The sequence below is a fragment of the Leptonychotes weddellii genome, chromosome 6, assembly GCF_054177405.1.
Source record: "Leptonychotes weddellii isolate Sample4059 chromosome 6, ASM5417740v2, whole genome shotgun sequence".
NCBI classification, from domain to species: domain Eukaryota; kingdom Metazoa; phylum Chordata; class Mammalia; order Carnivora; family Phocidae; genus Leptonychotes; species Leptonychotes weddellii.
Window position 1 is genome coordinate 115,854,790 of NC_138374.1, and position 27,999 is coordinate 115,882,788.

The 27,999-nt window shown below is 57.3% G+C and overlaps 1 protein-coding gene across 1 annotated transcript in view; it reads left to right on the forward strand.

The window, feature by feature from the left end:
* The window catches only part of CNTN2 (contactin 2), a 32,201-nt gene extending 6,515 nt beyond the window's left edge, over positions 1 to 25,686 (forward strand). The window contains exons 2-23 of the mRNA XM_081825089.1: positions 2,975 to 3,130; positions 7,475 to 7,619; positions 7,756 to 7,931; positions 8,063 to 8,158; positions 8,761 to 8,970; positions 9,254 to 9,353; positions 10,715 to 10,890; positions 11,266 to 11,402; positions 11,896 to 12,025; positions 13,454 to 13,604; positions 13,730 to 13,857; positions 14,199 to 14,374; positions 14,903 to 15,023; positions 15,549 to 15,707; positions 16,121 to 16,270; positions 18,128 to 18,198; positions 18,504 to 18,738; positions 19,006 to 19,118; positions 19,571 to 19,757; positions 20,290 to 20,402; positions 20,859 to 21,027; positions 21,459 to 25,686. Coding sequence (XP_081681215.1) covers positions 3,061 to 3,130; positions 7,475 to 7,619; positions 7,756 to 7,931; positions 8,063 to 8,158; positions 8,761 to 8,970; positions 9,254 to 9,353; positions 10,715 to 10,890; positions 11,266 to 11,402; positions 11,896 to 12,025; positions 13,454 to 13,604; positions 13,730 to 13,857; positions 14,199 to 14,374; positions 14,903 to 15,023; positions 15,549 to 15,707; positions 16,121 to 16,270; positions 18,128 to 18,198; positions 18,504 to 18,738; positions 19,006 to 19,118; positions 19,571 to 19,757; positions 20,290 to 20,402; positions 20,859 to 21,027; positions 21,459 to 21,568 — 3,123 coding nt within the window. The 5' untranslated portion in view covers positions 2,975 to 3,060 and the 3' untranslated portion in view covers positions 21,569 to 25,686. The remainder of the gene's footprint in view (positions 1 to 2,974; positions 3,131 to 7,474; positions 7,620 to 7,755; positions 7,932 to 8,062; positions 8,159 to 8,760; positions 8,971 to 9,253; positions 9,354 to 10,714; positions 10,891 to 11,265; positions 11,403 to 11,895; positions 12,026 to 13,453; positions 13,605 to 13,729; positions 13,858 to 14,198; positions 14,375 to 14,902; positions 15,024 to 15,548; positions 15,708 to 16,120; positions 16,271 to 18,127; positions 18,199 to 18,503; positions 18,739 to 19,005; positions 19,119 to 19,570; positions 19,758 to 20,289; positions 20,403 to 20,858; positions 21,028 to 21,458) is intronic.
* Positions 25,687 to 27,999: the final 2,313 nt, after the last annotated feature.

The window sequence follows — 27,999 nt, forward strand, 5'->3', positions numbered from 1 at the left end:
ACAGAGGGGCGTTTTCAAACTATTTGGAACCAAGGAACCCTTTGTTTAAAGGGAACTTCCAGGAGGTGAAGCGGGTACAAGTGGACCTGCTCTGGCTGAAATGGGGAAGGGATCTGGAGCCCCATCCTCTCTCCACTCCCCGATCCTAACTGTGACCCCAAGGCAAGTCCAAACAGCCCCGGACTTCTGCAGGGCGCTCCATCACCTCCTTTCCCATTCAGAACAGCTCTGGAACCTAAGTGTTAGGACGTCCCCGTGGTAGATGAGCAAACCGAGCTTCCCCCAGGAGGAATAACGTGTCCAGGCTCACAAAGTTGTGAGGAAAGGAAGGCATATCACTGACTCTTACCTGTGGATTCCAAAGCCTGTGATGGTTCGCAGTGCCCTCGTGGCTCCCTATCAGGAGCATAGCATCCAGGGCCATACTTCTAGATTCTTCCATGACAAAACACCCTGCTGACCTTAGAGACCTGAGTGTGTGAGAGAGAGAGTGTGCGTGTGTGTGTGTGTGTGTGAGGGTGTGTGAGTGTGTATGTGAAGGTGTGTGGGGAAGAGAGTGGGAGTATGTGTGAAAGTGTATAAAAGCGTCTGAGAAAGTATGTGAGACGAAGAGACGGAGTGTGCGTGTGTGCATGTGAGAGGGTGTGTCCGAGACAGAGTGAGTGTGTCCATGAGTCTCTGAGTATATGAGAGAGGGAGTGTGTGTGAGGGTGTGTGGCCTGGGGAGTTGGCCCTCGGGCAGCCCTTGGGGAGCATGAAGCCTGGCGCCCCCGAATCAGCTCTGCGGAGAGTGGGAGTGTGTGACAGCTGTGTCCACTGCTGGAGGAGCTGGTCACAGCTGCTCGCCATCAGTTAAATGTGACCCACAAGTCACACCTACTGTTCGCGGGGCACTTTGCTGGGCACCAGCCATACCCAGATGAAGGAGTCCGTCTCTGCCCTTGGGGAGCGACAGGCTCTGAATGGAGTCAGCCGCACCTCCACGGGTGGGCGCCAAGGGTCTAGTCGCGAGCAGAGCTGCAGCCTAACTGTGTGCCTGTGGGGGCCTCTGAGGGGCTTCCTGGCCAGTGCAGAATTTCTGCGCTCCAGTCTGGAACTGAAAGTGGCGAGGACAGAGAGGGGGTGCCTGGGGAGGCGGCACCTGGGCGCCTTCCTGACAAAGGGAAGTGGATATGGCCGTGGGGCAGAAGAGGGAGTGGCCAGATGTTTAAACACCACTGCCCACCAACACCCAGCTTCTCAGCCCACAGCCTCCCTGACTCCCCCTCCCTCCCCCAGCCGTGGCCGTAAAGGAGGCTGAGAAAGGCTGCAGGCGGCCAGATGTTGAGGTTTAAAGGGGTTTGGGAGGCCTTTCTTTCCAAAGGACTAGAGCATGAAGTGAGAATGGGAGATCCTGGACTTGCCTTGGTCTTTAGACCCTGCACTGGCCCTGGCGGCAGACTCTGAAGTCATCTGCAGCCTGCCTTCCCCTACCCCCACTGTCCCCCCCTTCAGGGGACAGCATCCCAGGCCCTCAGCCACACTGCATTCTCTGGGGGCACTGCAGTTTCAGAGCCGGCAGGGACCTTAGAGCACCCATCTTACAGATGAAGACACTCAGACCCAGAGATGGTGTGGATCTTGCCGCCAGGCTCTCCCCCAGTCTCAGCCCCCTCCCCCTTTTCAGGCTTCTGGAAAGGCGCAAGGAAGAGAAACAGAATCTGCATCTGGGTTATCTGCTCCCCATGGCAGCTCTGACGGGGAGCCCTGGGAGCCCAGTGACCCAGGCTCCCTCTAAAACCGAAAAGCAGACCCCTGAGATTCCACACTAGCCCCAGAACTCAGAACGCCAGCCTGGAGATGCGGAGCAGATGGAAAGGCTGGGCCTGCCCGCCCCTCTCAGGATGAGGCCCCATCTCGCTTCCTGATGGAGGGGAGCTCTGACTTGTTCTGGGTGCCCCCGCCCAGGGAACAGGTTCTCCAGAGCTCTAGGATTTAACCAAGTCTCTGTATAAGAGGAAGGCTCCTCTGGGAGCCACATTAACTCTTGGATCCTAGAAGGCCTGTGGGGGCACATCAGCCCTCCTAGCTGGGGAGCGCTGCTGATGGGGCCAAGGCTAGGGCTCCATGGTGCACAGAACATAAGTGCCTCACCTGGGGCCCAGGTGAGAGGGTGTGAATAAACCAGTGAAACTCCTCCTCACTGCTAGAAAAACAAGGAAGACCCTGACATTTTTTTTTTTTTAAGATTTTATTTATTTGACAGAGAGAGACAGCAAGAGAGGGAATACAAACAGGGGGAGTGGGAGAGGGAGAAGCAGGCTTCCTGCTGAGCAGCAAGCCCTATGCTGAGCTCGATGCGGGGCTCCATGCGGGGCTCCATGCGGGGCTCCATGCGGGGCTCCATGCGGGGCTCGTTGCTGGGCTCGATCCCAGGACCCTGAGATCATGACCTGAGCCAAAGGCAGATGCTTAACGACTGAGCCACCCAGGCACCCCAACCCTGAGAGACTTAATGCAGCTCCCAGAGGGGCTTATCACCCCCAAACCCTGGCAGCTGTGGGGGAGGGGCAGGGGAAATTGGGGCCCAAACCCTGGAGGAGGAAGATGCTCCCCACCACCCAGGCAGGGCCCTGTTCTCTTCTGGACCCTACATCAAGAGCTATTACCACTGAGGGGCAGGTGGGTTCTTGCCTCCCAATTAGTTACTGCTTTTACTTCCCGAGCAAACCCCTGCTGGCTGCAGGGGAGGGGGGCGGCATATACAGGGCAGAGCCAGACTCCCAGGGGGCCCCTTGTAGGCACTCAGCCTGGGAAGAGCTCCTCTGTAACAGCCAAGCCCCTTCCCCTGGGGGCTTGGGGAGGGTGAGTGCGGAGCAATTCCGGCCTCTCCCTAGGCAGGGGGGAGAAGCACTGCCTACTTACCGGGGAGCCAGGAAGGAGCCGGGAGGGGCTCTCCTCGGCTCAGAGTCCTCCCCATCCTCTGCCTCCTCAGGTCCTTCTCAGCCTCCAGTTGGACTCTCCCCGCGCTGGGCTGAGCCTCCTCTCCTCTGCCCCCCATTGCCGCCCAGGACACCCACCATGGGGACACCCACCAGGAGGAAGTCACACCTGCTGCTGCTGGTCGCTGTGGTCCTTGTCTCCTTTCCAGGTATGAGGATTCATCTGGGCTCCAAAGCCCAGCAGGATGATTCTATTGCTCTATCATTGCTATTATTTTAGTGATGACTTCAGAAATCATTGACCCTGCATTGCTGTGGCACTTGGATTTTTGAGGCCATTTCCTTGCTAAAATTTTCCCATTTGTGGATCTTACCTTCCCTTCGAGGTCAGAAGGAATGAGTCTCCACCATAATATAGATGAAAGAAGCACGATCCAGAGAGGCTGAGACTTGCCTTGGGCCACACAGCAAGATTATGGCACGATCAGATCTCCATGATCTTGTCCTCCAGCTGCAACCCCTAAGGAGCCGTGGTGTCCAATAGGGTAGCCAATAGCCACATGGAACTATTAAAACCGAGATTAAATTAAATTTTACAATTAGTCTTTCAGTTGTACAAGCCACATTTTAAGGGCTAATAACCATATTGGATAGCACAGATTATAGAACATTTCCATCATCACAGAAAGTTCTATCGGATCCTCCCACTCTAGCGTTCTCTGACATTAGGAGACAGGGATCGATACCACAAAACTCTAGGAGGGCTCCCCAGGGCCACGCTGCGGCCTGACAGACAGACCAAGTGCAGGACGTGAGAAGACATGAGACAGAGCACGGGGCGGCCGAGGCTGAAGGCCGGAGGGACCCAGGCAAGAGTTCTCTTGCCAGGGGAGCCGTGAGGTAGGGAGAGCATTGGAGGGAGGCCGGCAGAAGAGGGCAGTTGGGGCCCAGACCCAGGCTGGCCGGCCCCTGGGGAGCATGCGGGGAAGGAGGCGCCGGAGACCCAGCCAGTCCAAGAGCTGGAGGGAGGTCCCCCGCTACCTGCTCCTGCCCTGGGGGGCCTGTTGGGACTGCCTGGCCTCTCCGCCCTGACCCCCAGCCCAGATCAATAGACGCCTCTTTTCTCCGTAAAGACCTCCATGGGAGGAAGCGTCCCCGTCCTCCACCCCTTCCAGAGTTCTAGCTGCTTCCACTCCTCCTCCCCGCCCCACGCCCCTGCAAGACTGCGGCCGGCCCGTTTTAGGTTCTGTCTCACCCGGGAGGACTCCACTGGCACATTTCCAGATGTTCTCATTACCTCCTAACTGCCTCCCAGGCCTGCCCCCAAATCAGTGAGGCTGCAGGGAAATGGGGCTGACCCAAAGGCCGGAGGGAGCTTCCCAGCACCTCCCACCCCTACCCAGGGCCAGAGGAGCAGCTGGGGTGGGGAGCTCAGGCTGCACAGGGCAGCAGACAGCCACCCCCGAGAGAGCAGAGGAGAGGCGCCGGGGGTCCTCAGCACTATCCCCCTGTCGGGGACAGCTCAGGCCGGGACCATATCACCTGAGGGCAGGGGGTGTGGGTAGCTGCTGGGGTGTTAGACCCAGGGATGCAGGAAGGCCCAGGGAGAGGGGACCCGGTCTGCCACATCCCCGAGCCCCAGAGACCCGAGTGGAACATCCCATCACTAGCTCTCACCCCTCCCAGAAAGGTGTCTTCCCTCGGGGCTCCCCTCACTAACCTGCCCTGGAGAAGCAGCCTTGGGTCCCTGGCATCCAGGCCAGGAAAGGCAGTGAGGAGGCCCCTGTATGTTCACGTCTCTCTAGCCTCTTCCTCTGAGGCTTCCAGATGCCCATGTTTGGGGGAGCAGCGTTGCCAGAACAGGGAATCAGAATCAGAGAGGATGCGGAACACGGGCAACAAGGAAGGGTGTGTGTGTGTGTGTGTGTGTGTGTGGTGGGCGCGAGTGCAGCCTCAGGGGAAGGTGTGGGGTGAATGAGAGTGTGTTTGTGGATGTTTAAGACAGTGCCAATGCCTGCGAGTTGTTGGCGTGAACCGGGTGCTACATTTGGGGGGATGACGGATGTGCATGGAAAACCTTCCAGCAAGAGTGATGGCTCTCCGCCCACGCTGCCCTCCAGAGGAAGCGCCCACATGGCACCTCTGTGTTGGGCGGGGGGGGGGGGGGAGGACGGGCCTCTGATGGGGACTGAGGGGAAGAATCAGGACCACTGTGGCTGAGGACGCCGGCTACGGGTGCGGCTGGCCAGGATCCCAATCCCTGGATCTGCTCCTCCTCGCTGTGCGATTTGGGGCAAGTTATTGAACTTGCCTAAATCTCAGTTTCCACGTTAGGGAAGTAAGGAAATGTCAGTTCCTGTCTTGTAAAGAGGGTAAGAGAAGAAATACGAAGTGTGGCATCCGATAAAGAGCAAGCACTAAATAAATAGCACCTGTTTTTATCAGTAGGAATATGTGCGTGTGTATAAATAAGCGCACGTGGACATTTGTAGCCGGATGTGCGTGGAACAGATGTGTGCGTGACTGTGTATCTGACGGGATAGCTCAGAGAGGTGAGTACGTGTGTGTGCGCGCGCGCACGCATGTCAGGAAGTATGTGTAGGCGAGAGAGGTGTGGGCGGGTGTTGGGCCGAGGGTGCCGAGGACAAAACTTTCTCAGGAAGAAAGCCAGTCTTAAAGCCTCAGTGTGCCCCAGGCCCCCTCGGCCACCCCCCATCCCCACAGTTACTGGAAGCGGCTATCATCCAGGGTGGCTTCCAGCTGCCCCCGCCGCCCCTCCTTGCCCGCCCATCCTGGCAGTCCCAGCTGGGGCAGGGGTCTGTCCCCTCCACCACCGTCATTAACTTGGGATTAAGCTGCGCTCTCCGGCCGCTGGCACCGCTGTTGTGGCCTCTGAGGCCTGGGGCGGCAGGGAGGGAGAGTGATGGGTGGGCGGGAGGGCGATGGGGGATGCCATTTCAGGGAGCCCTGCCTCCTTCCTCACTCTGAGAGCTGCTTAACAGCCGCCCTCATTCCCTGGGGTCCAGGGCTGGGCCTCAGCTGTGGCATGGGGTGCACCCCCCCACCCCTGGAGCGGGGCCGGCAGCTGGATGCGGGGGGAGAGGAGGCACTAATTGGTTAATGCGGAGCCCACCCCCCCACAACCCACCAAGGAGGGCCTGAAACCAGCTGCACTGAGGAGTAGGAGCCAATTAGGGGTGGCCTGGTTCCTGCCCAGCACCGCAAAGGCAAAGCATGACGGACCCCGCGAGTCAGCAAATGGAGCCCGCCCCCCAGCCCTGTGCGAAGACAGGTGTGAAACACTGCCCTCTGTGCCTCAGTGTCCCCCCGCCCTGGTGAGGTTGAACAATGGGGCCTGGAGAAAGAGGCATCAGCCCTGGCAGGAGGCCAGGCATGAAAACTCCATTTGTACCAGGGATACCCATTTGCTCAGCAAACTCGGGAGACAGGAGTCTAGACCTGCGTGTGCCACAGACTTGCCTTGTGACCACAAACGAGTCATTTCGTCTCCCGGGCCTCTCTTTCTTGAATTGTCACACTGGAACTGTATAAAGATGCCTCCAAAGCAACCTGCACATCCCCCCCCCCTCCCCGCATAAAGCCTTCCTTCTTCCCCTACCCTCCACCCTGCCCCATGCTTGGGTCCCGCAGACATTTCCAGAGCACACGCCCTGTGCCAGACTGAACAGTCCTCTAGACCCAGGGGGGCGAGTTCATATTCTTTCCATTTCATAGGTGAAGCTGCTGAGGCTCAGAAGGGCTCTGTAACGGCTAGTAAGAGGTCGAGAGCCGGAGCACTTGCTGTCGGCCCAGAAGGAGCATCAGGCCCCAGGGACACACATCTTCTCTCCGCCTCTTTAACCAGTGACTTCGCAGGCCTCTCACACCCTGCAGATCAGCAGCTTCCGCCCTGAGGGCCCCTGCATCTAGAACATCGGCTGCTTTTTTTTTTTTTTTTAAGATTTTATTTATTTACTTGAGAGAGAGAGCGGTAGAGGGAGAGGGAGAAGCAGGCCGCCTGCTGAGCAGGGAGCCCGATGCGGGGCTCGATCCCAGGACCCTGGGATCATGACTGAGCCGAAGGCAGTCACTCAACCGACTGAGCCACCCAGGCGCCCCCATCAGCTGCTTTTATAGCTCTCACCACCTTGTCCTGTCCTTCTCTGTCTCCCTCCTTGGACTGCAGGCCTCTTGAGGAAGAGGGACTGTGTCTTATTCATTTTTGCAACACAGTCTAGCCCGGGGCCAGGCATGCAGCGAGTGCTCAATACCTGAGCATAGGAGGGGTGATTGACTCAACTAACTTGGCCAGCTGGGGCCTGCCCGGCCTGCTGACATTCAAGTTCTAACTAATTTAAATTAAATAAAGCTTAAAATTTGGTTCCTCGGCTGCACTGGCCACATTTCGAGGGCTTGATAGCTGGGGCTCATGGCTACAGTATTGGGCAGTGCAGAAAATGGCATCTTGCCATCCTCACAGAATGTTCTATTGGACGGCACTGCCCTGTCGGGCCCTAGGCCCTGAGGCCTCTGGTGGTGTCCCCCATCTACAGCTCAGAGTTCAGCCCGGGGAACCCCGGCCACCTTTGGGCCAGTCTTTGAAGATCAGCCCCTCGGTCTGCTATTCCCAGAGGAGTCCACGGAGGAGAAGGTGACGCTGGCATGCCGGGCACGGGCCAGCCCTCCGGCCACCTATAGGTGAGACCCCTCCCCCCATGGCGGGTGCTGGGGGCCCCAGGCAGCCGTGCAGCTTTTCCTCACTCCAGCCCTGGCCCCAGGCTGGGTCCAGCCAAGTAGGACTCAGGAGGGTCTCCCCCTCCGCCCCCTGCTGCAGGTGGAAGCTGAACGGCACGGAGATGAAGCTGGAGCCAGGTTCCCGCCACCAGCTGGTGGGGGGCAACCTGGTCATCACGAACCCCACCAAGGCCCAGGACGCCGGCGTCTACCAGTGCCTGGCCTCCAACCCAGTGGGCGCCGTCGTCAGCAGGGAGGCTGTTCTCCGCTTCGGCTGTGAGACCCATGGGGTGCTGCACGTCAGGGGAGGGCAGTAGGGGACTGGGAAGAGCGCCCAGGAAGGGCAGGTGACTACGTCCCGTGAAGGCTTGGAGGACGGTGCCCGAGTGCCTGGTCTTTATCTCCAGTTCTGCAGGAGTTCTCGAAGGAGGAGCGAGACCCGGTGAAAACCCACGAAGGCTGGGGGGTGATGCTGCCCTGTAACCCGCCTGCCCACTACCCAGGTGAGTAGGGACCCTGGCCCACGTTTAGACACAGGGCACAGGAGGGACCTCCAGTCACTCAGGGATGGAGTAAAAGGTAATGAGTGGCCCTTGGAAGCACGGACCCCTGGCTCCCCAGCTCAAAATGATTTTGTGTTTCCTTCATGGGTCTGTCATTTTCTAACTCTGTGCCCTGCTTCCGCCTTCAGACTGGGAGCACCCCGAGGGCAGGCACCCCGTCACATCTTTCTTTTTTTTTTTTTAATTTTTTTTTTTTTTAGATTTTATTTATTTGAGAGAGAGAGAGAGAGAACAAGCAGGGGGAACAGCAGAGGGAGAGGGAGAGGGAGAAGCAGACTCCCCATTGAGCAGAGAGCCTGATGCGGGGCTCGATGCCAGGACCCTGGGATCATGACCTGAGCCGAAGGCAGACGCTTAACGACTGAGCCACCCGGGCACCCCGTCACATCTTTCTTCTAGGGCTCCCCTCAGGGTCAGCTCAGAGCCCGGGGCCTCAGGACTACGTCTAGAGATCCCTAGGGTCTGCATGCTGAGGGGCCCACCCACGGCTGCCCCCTCAGCCCAGCACCCCGTGGTTTCCTCAAACTCCCCATGTCCTATAGGCCTGTCCTATCGCTGGCTCCTCAACGAGTTCCCCAACTTCATCCCGACGGACGGGCGTCACTTCGTGTCCCAGACCACGGGGAACCTGTACATTGCCCGGACCAACGCTTCAGACCTGGGCAACTACTCCTGCCTGGCCACCAGCCACATGGACTTCTCCACCAAGAGCGTCTTCAGCAAGTTCGCTCAGCTCAACCTGGCTGCTGAAGGTCAGGGTCGGTGGGCATGGTGCGGAGGAGGGAGCTGGAAGGGTCGGCGGATAATAGGAAAAGAGAGTTCCCCTTGGAGGTTGTGAAGAGCGGCTCACAGAGCCCGGGGCTTGGGGCCTGAACCCCAGGTCCTCCGGCCGCAGGGCCCCAGACCCTTGCCCAGGCCCCCAAGGGGGAACAGGGGTCAAGAAAGAGTCGGCTCTGAGCTGTGCTGAGATCCTAAGCCCGGGAGCACCTGGCCTGCATCCCTTGTGTCCGATCTGCAAAATCCCTCTCTTCCCAGACACCAGGCTCTTCGCACCCAGCATCAAGGCTCGGTTCCCAGCAGAGACCTATGCGCTGGTAGGGCAGCAGGTCACCCTGGAGTGCTTCGCCTTCGGGAAGTGAGTGGTGGAGGAGGGAGGGGGCAGGCCAGGGCACAGCCTATCAGAGCCCCTCCGGGACCCGGGTGACCCCAGGGAGAGGGCAGGCAGGGTCTGGCAGCGCGGTGGACCCACAGTGGGTAGGGACCACCCCTCACTGAGCACTGTCACTCTGAGTGAAGGGGCCTGACACATTCTGGGTGCTCCCAGCCAGGCGGGACAGGCTCAGGGGGGCTGATGCAGCACCCCAGGCTGGAGGCACGTAGCGCCATGCACGAATCCCAACCTGGCCGGCCTGGTTCAAATCCCAGTTCTGTCACTGGCTGGCTGCGAGGCCATGGATAAACTACTTAACCTCTCTGTGCCTCTGCGTCCTTTACTTGTACATGGTAATCATCATAAATAGTACCTGCATCACAGGCAGGGGAGAGGCAAGAAGTGAGTTCAGCGGGGTAATACCCATGACGTGCCCAGAACAGTGTCCGGCATTTAGTAAGTGTTCTATGCATGCTAACAGTTCTCTTTTAAAAATTGCAATAGAAATCCTGTTCTTCCAGGGAAAGGATTCGTTGGAACGGGGCTAAGCAAATAGCAGGTGCTCAACAAATGTTTGTAGAACAGTGTGATTTGCACATTGGTCTCCTCTTCCCTCAGGTCTCCTGTGGATACCTAGGATGTCCCTGCTCTGTGAAAAGTTACTGGGCTTCCAGAAAATTCATATTTAAAGCATGTGGGGGGCGCCTGGGTGGCTCAGTCCGTTAAGCATCTGACTCTTATCTCAGCCCAGGTCTTGATCTCAGGGTCCTGGGTTTGAGCCCCATGTCGGCCTCCAAGCTGGGAGTGGAACCCACTTAAAAAAAAAAAAGAAAAAGAAAGCACATGGAAGGTTAATGTATTAATCCTTTCAGACTCACTGATACCTTAGTCCATTTTAGTAAACGAATCACTAATAAGCAGAGGCCTTTTGAAAAGTAAAGGCAAAGCCTGTTGGGGAGAGGGGGAAGGGGACCCATAGACCCGCAGGTCACAGGCCATTGCTGAGGAAGGCAGTCCCAGACTCGGTGGCCAGTGCAGGGTCGGGGAAGGGAGGGCAAGCCAGCTTCAGGGTACAAACCACAAGGAAGTTCACTGGTGTCACAATTACTGCAGGGGAGACAAGAGGAGAGAGGAACCCTACTTCTAGCCTCTCCCCTACCTGTGCTCTGAGCCTACCTGGGGGAGAGGCCCCACCCTTCCCCCTTGCCCCTCTCCCTCCCCCCCTCCTCCCCATCCCCACCCGCCCAGCACCTCAGGAGGGCATGAGAATCTGCGAGCAAGAGCTGCGGGGACACGGGAGTCTGCCTAGCGCAGCCCACCCGCTCTGGCTTTGTCTCCCCTGCCAGCCCCGTCCCCCAGATCAAGTGGCGCAAAGTGGACGGCTCCTTGTCCCCCCAGTGGGCCACCGCCGAGCCCACCCTGCAGATCCCCAGCGTCAGCTTCGAGGACGAGGGCACCTATGAGTGTGAGGCGGAGAACTCCAAGGGCCGCGACACCGTCCAGGGCCGCATCATCGTGCAGGGTACACAGCTGGGACACCCTCCCCCGCCTTCACTCTTACCCCTGAGGAAGCAGATCCAAAAGTCGGGGAGGGGAGGCCCCCTTGCTTAAGCCTTCCTGCCCCAGGATTGCACTGGGTGTGGAAACAGAAGCTCAGAGCTTCACTCGGGGTTGCAGAGAGCACGTGGAAGACTTTAGAATGCTTTAAGTTGCTAAAAGAGCCGCTAGCACAGACACCAAGTGCCACCTTCCTTCAACCTGCTCCGCCCCCCCAACCCCGTCCCGGAACGCTGAGGGCGCCCTCTGCTGTCTGTCACAGGAACTGCAATCCCCGTCCGCTCTGAGCGGGAGGCTCCTCCCAGCTCACCCGCGGCCTTTCTCCCCCTTCCTCCGGCAGCTCAGCCCGAGTGGCTGAAGGTGATCTCAGACATGGAGGCTGACATCGGTTCCAACCTGCGTTGGGGCTGTGCAGCGGCCGGCAAGCCCCGGCCCACGGTGCGCTGGCTGCGGAACGGGGAGCCTCTGGCCTCCCAGGTAGGAGACTTGGGGCTTCCCACACACCAGCTGTCCGCTGCTCACCTGGTTCCCTCACCTTCCAGACTCTCCTCCCTGACTCTGCACCACCACTGCAGCCTCTCTGGGACAATTAAGGCACCACGGGGCGGGTGGTTCTAGGTGCTTCTTTCCATCCCAGGTTCACACGGCCACGGGCTGGTCACCAGGATAGAGTCCTGACTGGAGGGTCCAGAGACCTGGGTCCAGGCACAGCTGAGTCACAAAATCACTGTGTGGTCCTGAGCAGGCCACCTTGTCCCTCTGGCTTCGGTGTGCTGACATGCAGGGGCCTGGGGAACCCGAGTCCTGGGGTTCCGGGAGGTCCTGGGATGGGCAAATGAGCCCCCTCGACGGGGGAGTGGCCGCCTAAAGCCTCCACTGCCCCCATTGCCCCCCTGCCCCCCGCCCCGTCCTCCAGCACGCCAGCAGTCCTCATGCCCCTCATGCCCCACCCCTGCTCTCTTGGGCACAGTCCCGTGTCGAGGTGCTGGCTGGGGACCTGCGCTTCTCCAAGCTGAGCCTGGAGGACTCGGGCATGTACCAGTGTGTGGCGGAGAACAAGCATGGCACCATCTATGCCAGTGCCGAGCTGGCTGTGCAAGGTACGGGCCCAGGTGGGCGGGCGCCGTCGGCAAGGACGTGCAGGTCGGGGCTTCCAGCGTTCTGAGCTGCGGCGCTTCTAAACACACGAACACACGCGGGCAGCTTCCCGCAGTTTTCCAACGGCTTCTGAGCAGAACAGAGGGATCGAAGAAAGGAGATGAGACACTCGACTGGGAGCTTCCCGAAGACGGGGTCTCTGGCTTGTACCGTGTCTGGCACGGTTAAAGTAGGTTGTTGGCTGCTGTGAACAACGGGGCGAAAATCATTGGCAACCAAAGCAATTAGATTTGTGTTTAAACCAGCCCCTTCCGCTATGTGACCTTTGGCAACTTAACCTTTTGTGTCTCAGGTTCTTGATGTATAAAAGGTGGGCAATAACAGTCCCGCCCTTGTGCTGCTCTTTGGAAGAGGAGATGAGATAGAGGTAAAGCAGAGAGGACCTGTCTGTCACGGAACAGGTGCCCAATAAATGTCCGCTGGTGCTAGTGTTCTTAGTTATATGATTTGAGCTCACGGGGCCTTGGTTTCCTCATCTGTAAAATGGGTATAGTGATACCTACCTCATCAAGTTGTAGTGAGCTTAACTAAGACTCATTCTTTTATTCGTTCCTTCAACCAATATTTATTCAACACCTTCTAGGGAGTGAACATGAAAGATAAGGTCTCTGCCTTCAAGTATCTTACAATCCAGTGGAGAGAGAGGGACAATCACAAAATCATGTAATTAAATAATTTTGGACAGCCATAAGAAAATTACAGTATAAAGAAAATCCAGCAGAGTGGCAGGAGGAAGGTGGGCCAGTTAGACAGGGTGGCCACACCTCTTGGAGGAGGTCATATTTGGAGTGTGACCTGAGTGTTAACAAGGAGCCAGCCGTGCAAAGATCTGAGGGATTTTTAAGCAAAATGTATGGCAAGTGCAAAGGTCCCGAGGCGGGAAAAAACGTTGGCATCCTCAAAGGACAGAAAATGGCCCAGGTGATTGGAGCATAATAAATGAAGGAGAGTGGTGTGAGAGGTGAGTGGAGAGGTGGGGTCGTATTTGTGAGCCCTTGTGAGGAGCTGGGCTTCATCCTGAGTGTGTGTTTAAGTTTCTTAAAAGATATGCCAGGCTGCTGAGTGGAGGAAGAGATTGTAGAAAGAAAGTGCAAAAACAGGAAGACCGACTAGGGGGCTTTTCAGTAGTTCTGCAGGAGATTTGGTGGCTTGGGCCAGCGTGGTGGCAGTTGGGGGGGTGGTGACCAGAAGGGGCTAGATTCTGGGTGTATTTGGGCAGTGCAGCTACTGCAAGTCACTCATGGATTGGCCTCGGAGGGTACGTAAAGTACGTAAAGTGTGTAGCGTGGAGCCAGGGGACGTCTTCATCAAGGCAATGGGCAGTGTTAGGATTCCCTGGGTGACTGCAGGGCACTCCCCTTTCCTTCTAGCCCTGGCCCCCGACTTCAGGCTGAACCCTGTAAAGCGTCTGATCCCTGCGGCCCGCGGGGGAGAGGTTGCTATCCCCTGTCAGCCCCGGGCGGCTCCGAAGGCCGTGGTACTCTGGAGCAAAGGCACTGAGATTTTGGTCAACAGCAGCAGGTACAACCTCTCCTCCACCCGGCCCAATTCCTGCTCCTCCTCATCCACCCTGAAGGCGAGTCCCCTTCCCGTGACGACGGCCGTGTGACCCTAGGTTGGCCAGATCTGCTTTCTCCTTGCTGCAGAGTGACTGTAACTCCGGACGGCACCTTGATCATAAGAAACATCAGCCGGTCAGATGAGGGCAAATACACCTGCTTCGCTGAGAACTTCATGGGGAAAGCCAATAGCACGGGCATCCTATCTGTGCGAGGTGAGGGCTGTGGCTTGGCGGAGGGCAGGTGGCTCAGCTGCCACAGGGCGCCCGTCCCCCCTCACCACCCTGCTCTTGTGCTCCCACCGTCCTCCTAGTTTAGTTTTGAGGCCATCCCAGGATTGGACTTCATTTGGGACCACCCCCTTGCCACCATCCGGAATCTACTCCTGCCTCCCTCTCACACATTCGTGAGGCTCCTGGGAGGTCAAGATCCTGTTGGCCATGCTGCCTCTTCTCTTTCCTGGGGCTTAGGGTCAAACGCTCTCACCCTGCCCTGCTGCCTCTGCCTGGGCCTCTTTCCTCCCCCGTCCACCCAGGGACATTGTTTTGCTTGGCAGATGCAACCAAGATCACTCTAGCTCCCTCGAGTGCGGACATCAACTTGGGAGATAGCCTGACCCTGCAATGCCACGCCTCCCATGACCCCACCATGGACCTCACCTTCATCTGGACCCTGGATGACTTCCCCATCGACCTCGATAAGCCTGGGGGTCACTACCGGAGGGCCAGCGCGGTAAGGCCTGAAGCCAGAAAATTCACGGCTCCTCCCTCCTTCTGACAGACAGGGGACCCAAGATGTCCTTAACTGTGACTACCCCAGAGCCTTTCCCCATTCCCTCAGGAATGCATGTGTGGCAAGCTCATCCTTGGATTCAGAAGAACCCCCTACCTTAGGCGGGCAGTTCCCTGGATCCCACCTGAAGGCCATACTTTTAGGAGAGGGTTAGGGACAAACCTGGAATGCCAGGCGCCCAGCAAAGCCTCCACTACTGTTCTTGTTTCCTGACCCCAACGCAAATGACATCATCAACTTAGACCACGTTTGACTGTCTCCGTAACAAACTGTTGTTTAGTCCCGTGGTACTAAGAGAGGAGTAGCTGATTCCTCCCACTGAACAGACAGAAACCCCGAGATGCTGAGGGGTCCATGGACATAACGGAGCAGGGGACTCCAAGCCCTACCTCATGTCTCATGGCTCACTGCACTAGCCAGGGCCCCCTCCTCTGACCTGCCCCCCCACTCTCTGTCCCCCATGTGCAGAAGGAGACAGTTGGGGATCTGACCATCCTGAATGCCCAGCTGCGTCACGGCGGGAAGTACACGTGCATGGCCCAAACGGTGGTGGACAGTGCGTCCAAGGAGGCCACAGTCCTGGTCCGAGGTGATGGGGTTTCCCACCCCGCCCCTGCCCCAACGCCCTCAGGGGCCAGCTGGGCTACTCTGACCTTTCCTCCCTAACTCCCCTCCTCTCCCAGAAAGCTGTGGGGAAGGACTTCTGACAGAGAAGGGCTTCTAAGTCCCCAGAGCCGAACTTATCCTGTGGTTTTTTGAAGGTCCCAGAGGAATAGAATATTCCTCCTCCAGAGTCATAATTTTAAAGATCCACTTCCCTAGACAGAAGAACTCGGCTGAGGCCAGCACTTTTCAAAGCCTGGCGCTGGGAAATCTATACACATCTCTACGTGAGGGCCTCCGTGAGCCCCTCCAGCCTGGGACACATTTCTCCAACCTCCCAGCCCCCCATCTGCTGCTGCCCCCCTTCCTGGCCCCCCCACCCCATACGTGTTTACTGCGCCCTCTGCTGCCCCCTCTGGGTACTGCACCAGCCCAAGCCAGCCGGGAGGAGATTGGCTCAAATTTGAAGCTGCCCAGTTCTGACTCACTGTGCTCTGACCCCCTGGTGCAGGTCCACCAGGTCCCCCAGGAGGCGTGGTGGTGAGGAACATTGGCGACACCACCGTCCAGCTCAGCTGGAGCCGAGGTTTCGACAACCACAGCCCCATTGCCAAGTACACCCTGCAAGCCCGCACTCCACCTGCAGGGAAGTGGAAGCAGGTTCGCACCAGTAAGTGTGAGGGTCCACCTAGGTCAGTGCAGATAAGGCCTGGCTGAGCCGGGAACTTCCGAGAGGGACAAGCTTAGCCCCTCTGCCAGCAGGGAGCTCCCCGGCCCTTGGGGGAGGCGGTCCCATGGATGGCAAGAGAGTGGGAAGAGAGCTGGAGAAGGGAGCACTCAGTCTGTGCCCTTAGAACATTGACAGACCATCTCTGTGGCTCACACTGATGCACACAGCATCAACAGAGGCTCCCAGGCAGGGAAGTCTACTAGTTTTCCCATCCTTTCTAAAAGAGGTGCTGAGCACTGAGCGTATGGCAGGCACCACCATGAGGGCCCGGATATGAGGTGAGTCAGGCCCAGTCCCTGCCCCTTCCATCTAGACTAACAAGTGCCAGCACCCTGACTCCGGGTCCCTTGCAGATCCCGCCAACATTGAGGGCAACGCCGAGACCGCCCAGGTGCTGGGCCTCACGCCCTGGATGGACTATGAGTTCCGGGTCTTAGCCAGCAACATCCTGGGCACCGGGGAGCCCAGTGGGCCCTCTAGCAAAATCCGGACCAAGGAAGCAGGTCAGAGTCCTGGGGGTCCCAAAGAGAAGTAACGTCAGGGCACACAGCCCCTAGCCCTCCTGAGAGGGAACCCCAGGGGAGCAGCAATTACGGGAGTTCCCACCCTGCTCACCAGGCTTCGGACTGTAACAAAACAGATGAGAAAGGGACACAGTCAGGGCAAGGCCATTGCACTGCACGGTGCATTCTGCCCTGGGCCAAGGCCTGGGCCTGTCGGGGCTGGAAGACCCATCCGGTCCAAACTCCTCCTTTTAAAAAATGGGCCAACCTTACAACTGCATGTGAATCTACGATGATCTCAAAATAAAAGGAAAAATCAAAGTCTGGAGAAGAGAAGAGTCACATCGGCAGAGCCTGGACTTGAACCCAGGACCATGGGGTGATGGGCAGATGTCCTCCCTGGTAGTACATGAGCTGCTGAAATCAGTTAATGAGGAAGGTGTGTGTGTGTGTGTGTGTGTGTGTGTGTAGGGAAGCAGTCCGTGTCTCTAAATCCTTCAGAGCAGGTGGAATGGGACAATCTTCCCACAAGCCTCCCTGAAAGGCAGGTAGGTGTCACATCTTGAGTGGGGAAGGAAGGGGAGAGAAGCCAGGAGAGGCACCTGCCCACCCTCTGAGACTTTCACAGCTGAAGGTCCAGAATGAGAGCCTTGGGTTCCTGAGATGGGCAACATGGAATCAGGACCCCGTCTCCCTTTCCCCAGCCACCCACGCTTCCCCCCCTCCCATGTGTAGTAAGGGTCTGCCTCCCTGTGTCCCTTAAACATGGTTTCCCATATGCCCCAGGCCAACTCTCCAGTCAGTCAACATTTTTAACCGGTACCTCTCCAGAGTAAGGAATTCCAGAAAAAGCCCCTTCTTTGGTTGAACTTCTTAGAGAGACAAATGAAGGGAGGGCAGTGGTCTCCTTCATTCTGGTATCCCAGGAGTTGGTGAGCAAAAGACAGCTAGGGTGCAGAAGAAAGATGATGGATTTTGAAATCAGAAGAGTTGAGTTCAAATTTGAACTGTGCCATTTATTAGCTGTGTGACCTTAGGCAAGTCACTCAACTGCTCTGGGCCTTGGTCTTTCCACTTGACAAGGGTGATAAGAACGCCCACCTCACAGGATCACATGGGCAATGTGGTTAAGCACCCCTTGCACATTACAAGGCCCTAAACTACTGACATCAGAATCAAGTGGTAAGTTTCCCCTTGCTGGATTCTCTGTGGAACTATTTTGTCGCTCAGCCAAGTTACCCCCTGCCAAGACTCGTGATCTAATTAAATAGTCTTGTTTTAATATCAGCTTTGTTGAATACTAGAGACAATTAGGAAATTAAATCTGCCATGAAGAGAAAAATAATAATAAACCCCCCTGCAACCCAAAAGAAATATTTTTTGCATTAACTGCAGTTCCAGATGATTTATTCCCCTCATTTTAGAACAAACTGGAGTTGGTCTCTTTTATTTAGTTCAAACTGACAGGAGAGAAGAAGACAAAGGTCATTTATGGAGCATCAACTATTACGGAGCATGGACTGGTACATGAGCTAGGCACCATTGTGTTGGATTTTATTCTTCTTAGAGCCCTTTGAGAGAAACATTATTATCCTCATCTTACGGAGAGAGCACTCAGGCTCAGAGAGGTTAAGTAACTTGCCCAGGGACACACAGCTAGTAAGTGGCAGAGGTGGGACTTGATGTCAGGTCTCCCTTGACTCCAGAGCCCACGTCCAGAGGGCCTGTTGGAGGACAAAACTAGGGCCAGTGTGAAGGGGTGTCCCCATCCTAGTCTACTGCACAGGCATGCACGCGAGGCTTGTGCCCCGTCACGGTCCATTCACAAGCCACATCTGTGTCCCTTTGCCCTGACAGCCCCCTCGGTGGCACCCTCAGGACTCAGCGGAGGGGGTGGAGCCCCCGGAGAGCTCATCGTCAACTGGACGGTAAGCTGCAGGGACAGAGGCAGAACCGTGCCTCCAAGCTCTCTGGAGGGACACGTCCTGCCCCCCACCCGTCCCCACGCATCTCCAGATTTGCGCTGCGTGTAGACAGGACCCAGACAGGGCCGCCGTGCGGCCCCGAGTGGGGGCGGGCAGCATCCTCTCCCCTCCCCTCGCACTCACTGCAGGACTCCCCCACCCGCCCCAAGCCCCGGGGCTGCGCCGCTTGGCCGAGGCTGCGTGGGGCCGGAGGCGGGGCAGGCGAACGCCCGGCGGCCCCTCGCCCACGCCACGCTCTTGCCCCCCAGCCCATGTCGCGGGAGTACCAGAACGGAGACGGCTTCGGCTACCTGCTGTCCTTCCGCAGGCAGGGCAGCGGCCGCTGGCAAACCGCCCGGGTGCCCGGCGCCCACACCCAGCACTTCGTCTACAGCAACGACAGCGTCCGGCCCTACACGCCCTTCGAGGTCAAGATCCGCAGCTACAACCGCCGCGGGGAAGGGCCCGAGAGCCTCACGGCGCTGGTGTACTCCGCCGAGGAAGGTGCTGCTCACCCCAGGCGGTCGGGCAGCCCGCTGGCCTCATTCCCGGCCCTGGCTACCCTGTCTCCCGCTCAGGCGGGGGGAAGGAGGAGGGGGGCTCTCTGGGAAGAGAAGCGGGCTGGGGGATGCTGCGGGAACCCCCTCGTGGCCTTCATCCAGGGCCCTGCGCTCTAGAAAATCCTAAGCAAGGGCAGTCCGGATTGGCAGCGTCTCTGTAGGACACAGGGAGGCCCCGGGGAATCCAAACCCATTCTGTATCCGTCCCCAGAGCCCAGGGTGGCCCCTACCAAGGTCTGGGCCAAGGGGGTCTCATCTTCCGAGATGAACGTGACCTGGGAACCCGTGCAGCAGGACATGAATGGCATCCTCCTGGGGTATGAGGTGAGCACTGACCTGGGACCTGGGAGAGGAAGGGGGGCCGGGGCACCTCACAGCTCACTGGTCGCTCCTCCTGGGATCACTCGTTCACTGACGTGGGGAATTGCCACAGTCTGGGCGGCCCTGGGGAGGCAGCCCTAGCCAAGCGCCTGTGGCTGACGCCCAGAGCCCAGAGCCGAAGACTGAGCTGTGGACAGGCTTGAAGGGAAGTGCTTGCCTAGAGCCAGCCCTGCCTGGGCTCTCTGCGGGGCGCCAGCAAGCCAGCAGCGACGCGCACGTGTCCCTGCTGTCTTGGAGCTCATGACCTAGTGTCCGGGTTCTGAGATCCGAGACTGGGTCAGGAGGACCAGAGGGAGCAGGAGAGGAACAGGATGTCGGTGGCCAGGGCCAGGGTCAGGCTCGCCCTGAGGTGTGGGCTTGGCTGCTGACCCTAGGGGTCCCCCTGCCCCCTTCAGCTCCGCTACTGGAAGGCCGGCGACAAAGAAGCAGCTGCTGACCGAGTGAGGACAGCCGGGCTGGACACCAGTGCCCGAGTCACTGGCCTGCACCCCAACACCAAGTACCACGTGACCGTGCGGGCCTACAACCGGGCAGGCACTGGGCCCGCCAGCCCTTCTGCTGATGCCACCACCATGAAGCCCCGTGAGTCTGTCCCCTGGGGGTGGGAGGGCCTCTAGGACCACTCTCTCCCCTTTGATGAGACTAATGTTCTAGCCCACTAGCCCCGGGCTGGACAGATACAAGACAGCAAGACTAATGAAAATAGGGGTGCCTTGGTAGCTCAGTGGGGTGTCTGCCTTCGGCTCAGGCTACGATCCTGGGGTGCTGGGATCAAGCCCCGAATTGGGCTCCCTGCTCATCAGGGAGCCTGCTTCTCCCCTTCCCTCTGCTCCTCCCCCCACTCATGCTCGAATTCTTTCTCTAAATAAATAAATAAAATCTTTAAAGAAAAAAAAAAAGACTAATGAAAATAGGGAGAATTCATGGCCTCTGAAGCACCTCTCCCTTCTCCAGCCTTTGGGTTTTCATGAGGTTTGTTTCTTAGGCAGCTGTGATAGAATGTTCTGGGTTTAACGGCTGTGGGCAGACACCTAGAAAAAGACCAGCTAAGGCAAGGGGGCGGCTGGGGAGGAAACATTGGGAACATTTCTCAATTTTCTCCCTCCTCCGGCAGCCCCACAGCGCCCTCCTGGCAACATCTCCTGGACTTTCTCAAGCTCCAGTCTTAGTATCAAGTGGGATCCTGTGGTTCCTCTCCGAAATGAGTCTGCAGTCACAGGCTATAAGGTAAGGAAGGGCTCCACCAGGCACTGAGCGGTCGGGCACAGCGCCTCTGAATTTCCAGGGGACAGAGGGAGCTGCAGTGTGGAGCAAGAGGGCTCCAAGTCAGACGTAAGCAGAGTTTGGGATTGTCGGAGACACAAAATATAGGTAGCTTGCAGCAGAGACAGAAGAAAAGGGGCTGAAGGGAGGATGGTGGGAAGACAGGGCTCAAGGGGGCGGCGATGGACTAGGTGAAGTCTGAGGGTCCTTCCAGCCTAAGGAGTCTGCAAAGCTGGTTCAGCTGCTTGCAAGCTTTCCTCCCACCAGTGAGGAGCTTGTTCAAGAGCCTGGTCCGGGTCAACGGGCAACAGGAAAGGTGAGGACCAGCACCGAATGGGAACCTCCCAGTGCCCAGCGCTGGGGAAGAGAAGAATCAGAGGCTGTAAGTAAACTCTACCTTGGCTAACCTCCTCCCCACAGATGCTGTACCAGAATGACTTACACCCGACTCCCACGCTCCACCTCACCAGCAGGAACTGGATAGACATTGCCGTTCCGGAAGACATCAGCCATGCCCTGGTGCAGATTCGGACCACAGGGCCTGGAGGGGATGGGACCCCAGCAGAAGTCCACATTGTGAGGAATGGAGGTGCTGTCTCTTCCCCACCATATCCCCCAGGAGCATCAGGGTCCGTCCGGATGCTTGATGAAGGAACCATTCCCACCCAAAACAACCCCAACTCAGCCAGACCCCCAGGGGAAAGAGGAAGGGAGGCAGGAACCGAGTGTAACCGAGTCCTGGCACGGCCCTCCCCACCACCCGTCCCCCACCCCCACACATCCCTGAGGGCCAGGGAGGAGTGAGCTCCCTTCACGGGGTACAGGGCCGGTCTCGAGACTGCAGAAGCAAAGGTCTTACAAAATGCTGTAGGAGCAGGGCTGAGAACACCTCCCAGCCCTGAAGCCGCCCTCCCCGAGTCTCCTTAGCCAAGGTTTGGATCCTGTCCTGGGGGTGGGTCGGGGGCAGGCTGACCCCAAGCCCAGCGGACACAGCCCCACTTTTCCACCTGCTGGTTTCAGGCACAAGCATGATGGTGGAGAACTCTGCAATCAGCCCAGCCCCACATCCTGGCACCATTCTCTCCTCATTGATGGCGATTCTGGTCCTCGCAGGCTACCTGGAGCTCTGATCTTGGCACCCCTCCCTCTCTGCCACAGCTGGACCGCCGCCTCTGATGGACACAGCCAGCTGGCCCTGGCCCCTTCCTGATGCCAAGGTGGCCCAACACAGGGCCTGAGAATGGCTGGCTTTCAGTACCTATTTTAAACAGTGCCCTTTTTTGTAGGAGGTAGGATATTTCATATTCTGCCGCAGGATAGAACCCGTACAAGGATTTCTTTTTCTTTAAATCAAAAGACACCAGGCAGTAACTTCCATGATGATACTGAGCCCTATGCCTGGGCCCTCTGGGGCGCCTGGACGGAAGGAACAGGCCCATGGGAAGAAGGGGATTTGAAACACATATCGGCACATCGGGGAAGATGGCGCTCTGGTCCCGCAGACGCACTCCGCCCCCTGGGAGCAGAGTGCCTGGCCCAGTGGGAACACTGGACACCAATGGGCTGCAGTAGGACAAAGCATAAACATCAACGTCCCTCAGTCTAAGGATAGAGCCAGACCCAGGACCAAAAACTCCCCTACTTTCCCCAGGGGCCGCACAGCTGGACCCTGACATTGTCCTCGATGCCCCCTAGAGGCCCCTGCCACCTACCCAGGTGGCTGAAAACCAGTGCGCCAGAGTCTGAGGCCAGGAGCCTGAGTCCCTGCAGCTTTGGGGGATGATACTCCAGACTGCTGAGGGTGGGAGCTCAAAGGGATTGAGAGGCTGGGACACTGGGTAGAAAGGGGCACCAGACTTGGCCTGAGGCATAGTCCCAAGGCAGGTGATGCTGCTGTCTTAGCCAACACTGCCAACCTGACCCTGTCACCCCCAGAGTGACAGAAGCCACCACCGGTGGCCGAGTGACTAAAGGGCTTATCTTGGGGAGGTCCCCCCACCCCACCAAAACCCATCCAGCACGGCTCCTCCAGGGTGTAGGCAGGAGATGGGAGACCGGGCTCATGCGCCCACCCCCTGCCTCCCGCTGGGCCTGCGGGCCCCGGGCCCGCCGCTCTCCAGCACTGACTCGCACAGCCTGGGGACAGGAGGGCGGCCTCAGTTCTGTGCGTTCTGCAGTCGGGAGTCTTCCCAGAAGGGCCAAGGATACCTGCGGCCCTACCTGCTCCCAGGAATGCCCTGGGCCACCTGACCAGACCTGTCGCCCAGGCCACCTCCGACTGCTCTTTTGCATTTCCCCCGGAGAAAAAGGCATTAATAAATCATGCGCTCTGGGTACATTCCCAGTCACGGGACAACAGAGCTGGAGGAGGCTTTCGAGCTCGACCTGCCCTAGCCCCTCACTTTACAGATGAGGAAACGGAAGAGTGAGGGACTTCCCAAGGTCACACAGCCTGTCCTACCTTCCTATTCCGGGCTGTCTGTCCAGAGGAAGGGGGCAGCGCTGAATGGCTATGGCCTGGTTAAGAAGGTCTTAAGAAAGGTGGTGGGCTATGACAATTCTGCTTCAGGAGGTTCAGGTGGGTCATCGTGGGGTGACCAGCATGGCTGGGTCCCCGCCCGAGGCATGGGCCAATGCCAGGAGACGTCGGTCCTTCGCCTTCCAAGCCGAACTTCTGCTGGGCCCTCGACATGCAGTGCTGGCTTGAAGCCCCCTGCTGCCCTTACCCTGGCTCCAAGGGGCCAAAGCAAGGACAGGGATTCCCCAGACCCAGGCAGCAGTGGTGACACAACCAGGAAACCCCAAAGCCCATGCTCTGACAGGTGGCCCTTCACTTACGGGAGCAGCGAGACAGGCATCTCGTAAGGGACAGGCCTGTGGAGGACCTCAAAGCCTGGCTTCTGTAGTTTACAGTTAGAGCTCTATTTTGTTATGGGTTTTTAACTTTTAAGTCCTGCTCTGTTTTCCTGGGCAGGTTTCTGTTGATGTTTACCCGCTACAATTTTGTTAAAATGTCAGCTCACACCACTTCTCCGGGCCACCGCTGCACCCACCACTCCGGCCCCGGCCCGGGACCGCCTCCCTGGAGCCACTGACCAAACCCTCCTCACCTGCTCCTATCCATCCTCCCCTCCCCCTAGGCGAGGTGCTGGGGGCTCAGCTAAGTGACCACATGCTGAACAGAGACCCCAAATGGTCTAGCACCCTTCCTGGTCCCCCGTGGCTGGGATCCCGCCTGTCCCCAGCTCTATCAGAAAGGGGATGCTGAGGGTAAAAAACAAAAAAAAAAAACCTTCTAAGGCTTAGCTGAGTCTTTCCTCACTGCCTCGGGCTGTGGCAGGGGAAGCAGGAGGACGGGTGTGTAGATGCTGGGGCGGGAATGATGAGCCGCTGTGCACGGGGCCCAACAGGGAGCGGGAGGCTGAGGTCCCTGAGCTTGCTTCAGGCAAAAGGCATTCGTGACTAAGAACCTTAGTTCTAATGAGGCCCCTTGGCAAAGGGGAGGAGAGCAGACCGTCTGGAAAACCTAGCAAGGGCTTTTAAGTAGGAAAACTCAGCCCAGGAAAACCTCACCAGAACTTGTCCGGGGGATGCAGAGCTGTCTGGAAACTCATGCACCTGCAGCCTCAGATGTCAGGCAGAGGACGGATTCGGGTTCAGTAAGACAGTGGGTGACTGCAGGACATGCAAGCGCATAAAATAGAATAGCCCCCAGCTGAGGTGGCTTACACAGAAGAGCCCCTTCCTGCCCGGGGGCCTCTGATTTCCACCTTCTCTGCTCACACAGGCTGAGTCTCACCCCTGCTGTGGTCAGTACTCGATTCTGGATCTCTCCTCTCCCACACACCAAGCCCCAGAGGAGGCGACAAGGGGGACAGCCACAAAGAAGTCCTTTACCCACAGCTTAGTGGCCAGTAAGTGCCTTGAGGACTAGGGACAGAGACAGCCTGCAGACACGGCCTCAGGGCTGCGGGGAACAGTCTCTCCGTTCTGCCTACGTTTGGGCTCAGCCTACAGGGGGCCCTCTGCCCCCTGGTCTTGGCTACTTGGTCCTTGTTGCTCTAACAGTCTCGATGTATACCTTGCCCTCAGGCAGACAGGAGCTCTCTCCAGCTCGGGTCTTGGGGGCCAGCAAGGTCAGGCTATCCACTTGCATTCAGGTCGTCAAATGACAGAGATGGGCCGGGGAACGGAAAAGCCATGAGGAGGGGCTCTTTTTCTTTTGATAAAATAACAGAATCTGAGGTCCAGCATCAGGAAGAGCTTCTGCAGGGAGAGCCCGGGATGAGGGATGAAGAGGCTGCTTCCTCTTCTAGGGGCCTCTGGGGAATTCTGACAGCTGTCGGTCTGGGGTCTAAGCCCGGTGAAGTCTGGAGGGTGAGGAGATGCTGTTGAGCGTCCTTGCAGGACCGCGATTCTGCGGTCAGCACAGGAAGAGTCTTGGCACTCCTTCCCGCCGTGGCCCCTTCCCATAGGTGTAGTGACCACAGTCACTGTCACCAAGTGGGGAGGCTCACCTCGGGCACTCCTGGGCGGCAGACGGTGCCTCTTGGCAGCCCCAGGGGCCGTGGAGGCTCCTCAGGGCAAGAACCCAAGCTGGCTAAGGATGTTTCACTCCCTTTCATCTCCTCCCCACCTGGAGGACTCTCTTTTCTCTTCCTGGCTCAGAATGTGACCGCCAACCAGAGGGTAGTGCTGGCGGGCTAGGGGTATCCTCAAACCTGGTTCCGAGGCCCAGGTGTGGTGCCGTTTCCCCAGGTCAGACCTAAGCGGGGCTTCGTCCTGGGATGAACAAGGTTGCCCGAGAGGCTCCTGGAGGGGTGTGAGGGATTAGATGGGCATCCGTAAGGGACTTCTAAAAGCTGCATGGGAAGAGGGGCCTGGTAGCTGTATATATGGTCATAGGCTTTGAGAAGGCAGGAGAATACAGGGAAACTGGAGAGGGGGGGGAAATAGGCCAGATAACTTTGCCTAGAGCCCCAGGGAGCCTCGCGCCCTTCGACGGGGTGCACCCTGCCCTGGCCCCCAGACTCCAACTTACCCAGCCCCATCCAGGGCCTGCAGGCTCACAGGCTCACGGCTGGGCGAGGGCTAGGGCTCCATCAGACCCCCCTGACTCGACCCCGTTCTTGTTGAAATGGAACCACTTCCACTGGCCTATTGTTCGTCTCTCTTGTACTTCTGATGGTAGTTACTTATTGACTCTGGTAGCAGGCAGTTCTTAAATAAAGATGATTTCTCAACGTGCTGGGGCAGTGGGCACCTGCTGTGGGTGTTTATCATCAGGCTAGAGCGCACGGTCCGTCCTGTTCTCTGGCCCAGGCCCGTCGCCAGCGCCCGCCCCCCTTCACACGGTCAGCTCGAAGGAAGTCACAGCACACAGTCCCCTCCTGCGTCGCGCAGGCCTGGGACAGGGGAGAATGAGGCCAAGGAACTGTAAGGCAGGCCCAAGCAGAACCCGCGCGGGCTCTACCCAGCACAGGGGCGCAAACGGTGCTTCAGGCTTCCCTGGCTTTTCAGACGTTTGACAGCAGTGACTCAACGGTACCAAAGGGAAGCCTTCCCCCCCGCAGGGACACAGTGACCCCCACCTAGCAAGAAGGTGCCAGGAGGCTGTGAATCCCTACTCACATTTGACAGCGGCCACATTCTCTCCTGCACTCAACACACACTCATCAGGCCTCCCTTACATCTGAGACACACGCGCACGGTTGACACATGTGCACAGCCCTGCGAGTGCTCGAGTCTTTCGGTGCAGAACAGGCAGGGCTCCGTGCCGACTGCGCCCTGGTGCCCCTGTCCGGGAAGAGGGAGATGAGGGTGAGCAGAGCCCCTGCCCCTCGGGGCTGAGCTACATGCCCAGGGCCGACGGGGAGCCCCCAAGAGGGGCCGGCCCGAGGGCAGCAGGACGGTGGGCTAATCCCTTCCACCTTGCACCTAGAGGGGCTGCTGGGAGCACCGGCCAGTCGGGAACCCAAATTTTAGTCAGCATGTGGTTCACCCTCTCTCCAGAGGCAGATCACACGCACAGAATTCAATGAACTGGACGGAGTTCCTGTCTTTACGGACACATCGGAGGGTTTGGGGTGTTTGTTTTCCTCCTCCTGTTCAATCCCTTCATGGTCTCAGAGCCAAAATTTCAGAGCCCCAAGCACAGAGGGCTGTGAGCCCAGAGCTCCACAGGCTCCCACCACACGCGTCCTGCTGGCTTGCGACAGGCGCCGGCCGAGCTCCTCACCCCCTGCCTCGGGTCTGGCTCTGTGGCTGTAAAATGGGGATCTGCCCCCGTCAGTCATGATCTATGTGTATCGGGGACACTAAAAGGGCCTAAGGGCATGACTCCCCAGTGGCCGTGAGCACACCTAGCACCCAGACCTTGCCTCCTGAATACTACTCCCCACACTAAAAAGGAACCAGAATCCCTTGGAGAAACAGCAGGTTTGGGTTTGGAGAAAACAAAGTCCAAATGTGGATCTAAGGCATCTTGTTATTCTAGAAAGCAAGGACATGCTCCAGGTCAAATGGGACCACAACAAAAGGACGAAAAGAGCTGGCTTGAAGAGATTCCTACCAGCCAAAATTGGGGACAACTTAAACATCAAAAATAGGACAACAGTCATGGATTATATATAATTCACTGAAAAAGAGAATCCATGGAGCATCCTCAAAAATAAAAAGAGCAGCTGTTCTTTACAGAAAAATGCAGGCTAATGAATATAGTCAAGGAAGGGCATGTTAGCGTTGCCATTCTACAGTTCCCGGCAGGCAATAGGCAAGGATCACGAATGGATTCTAAGGCGTTAATGGTTATTAGGAATACCACAAAGTATCCCCCCCCCAACAAATTACTAATTACAAGAGGAAAAAATATACACCTTTGAAGAGACCTGGCAGTCAGCACCTTAACCAAATCACCACACTTGTTAGCCGTGAGTCACCCTGACACCGTGTGCCTGAGGTGATACAAGGAGCACACACCGTTTGCAGGCGGCTATGGTCAAAACTGTGGAAGATCTGTTCCTCAGGAATCTAATCGGGGGACAATCATGACAAACCTGGATGGCACGTCACTATCCAAGACAACCGGCTTGGCTTAACTCTTGGATAAAATCAGTGTCATGAACAACAACAAAAATGCAGGTCTGTTGTAAAATAAGACTTAAGAGAAACAACCAAATGTATCATGTGAAGCTTCACTTGATCCTGGATCAACAATTAAAAGGCTCTTAAGATTTTAGAAGCCAGGAAGATGAAGTATCAATCATACGTAAGATTAGGGAATTGTTAATTTTCTGAGGTGGGATGAAGATACTGTAGTCCTACAGGAGAACGTCTTTATTAGCAGATGCGTACATGATTTTGGAGTAAAGGGTCACAAAGTCTGTGACTAACTCACAAGTGGTTCAGTAAAATCAGCATCTATTTAGAGAGAAAGATAAACATAGAAAAACATTCACAACTGGCGAATCTAAGTAGAGGATCTATGGGTTGTCATCAAATTTTTCTTTCCACTTTTCTATGGGGTTGAAATTATCTTAACTGTTTTTTTAATTAAGTTCTA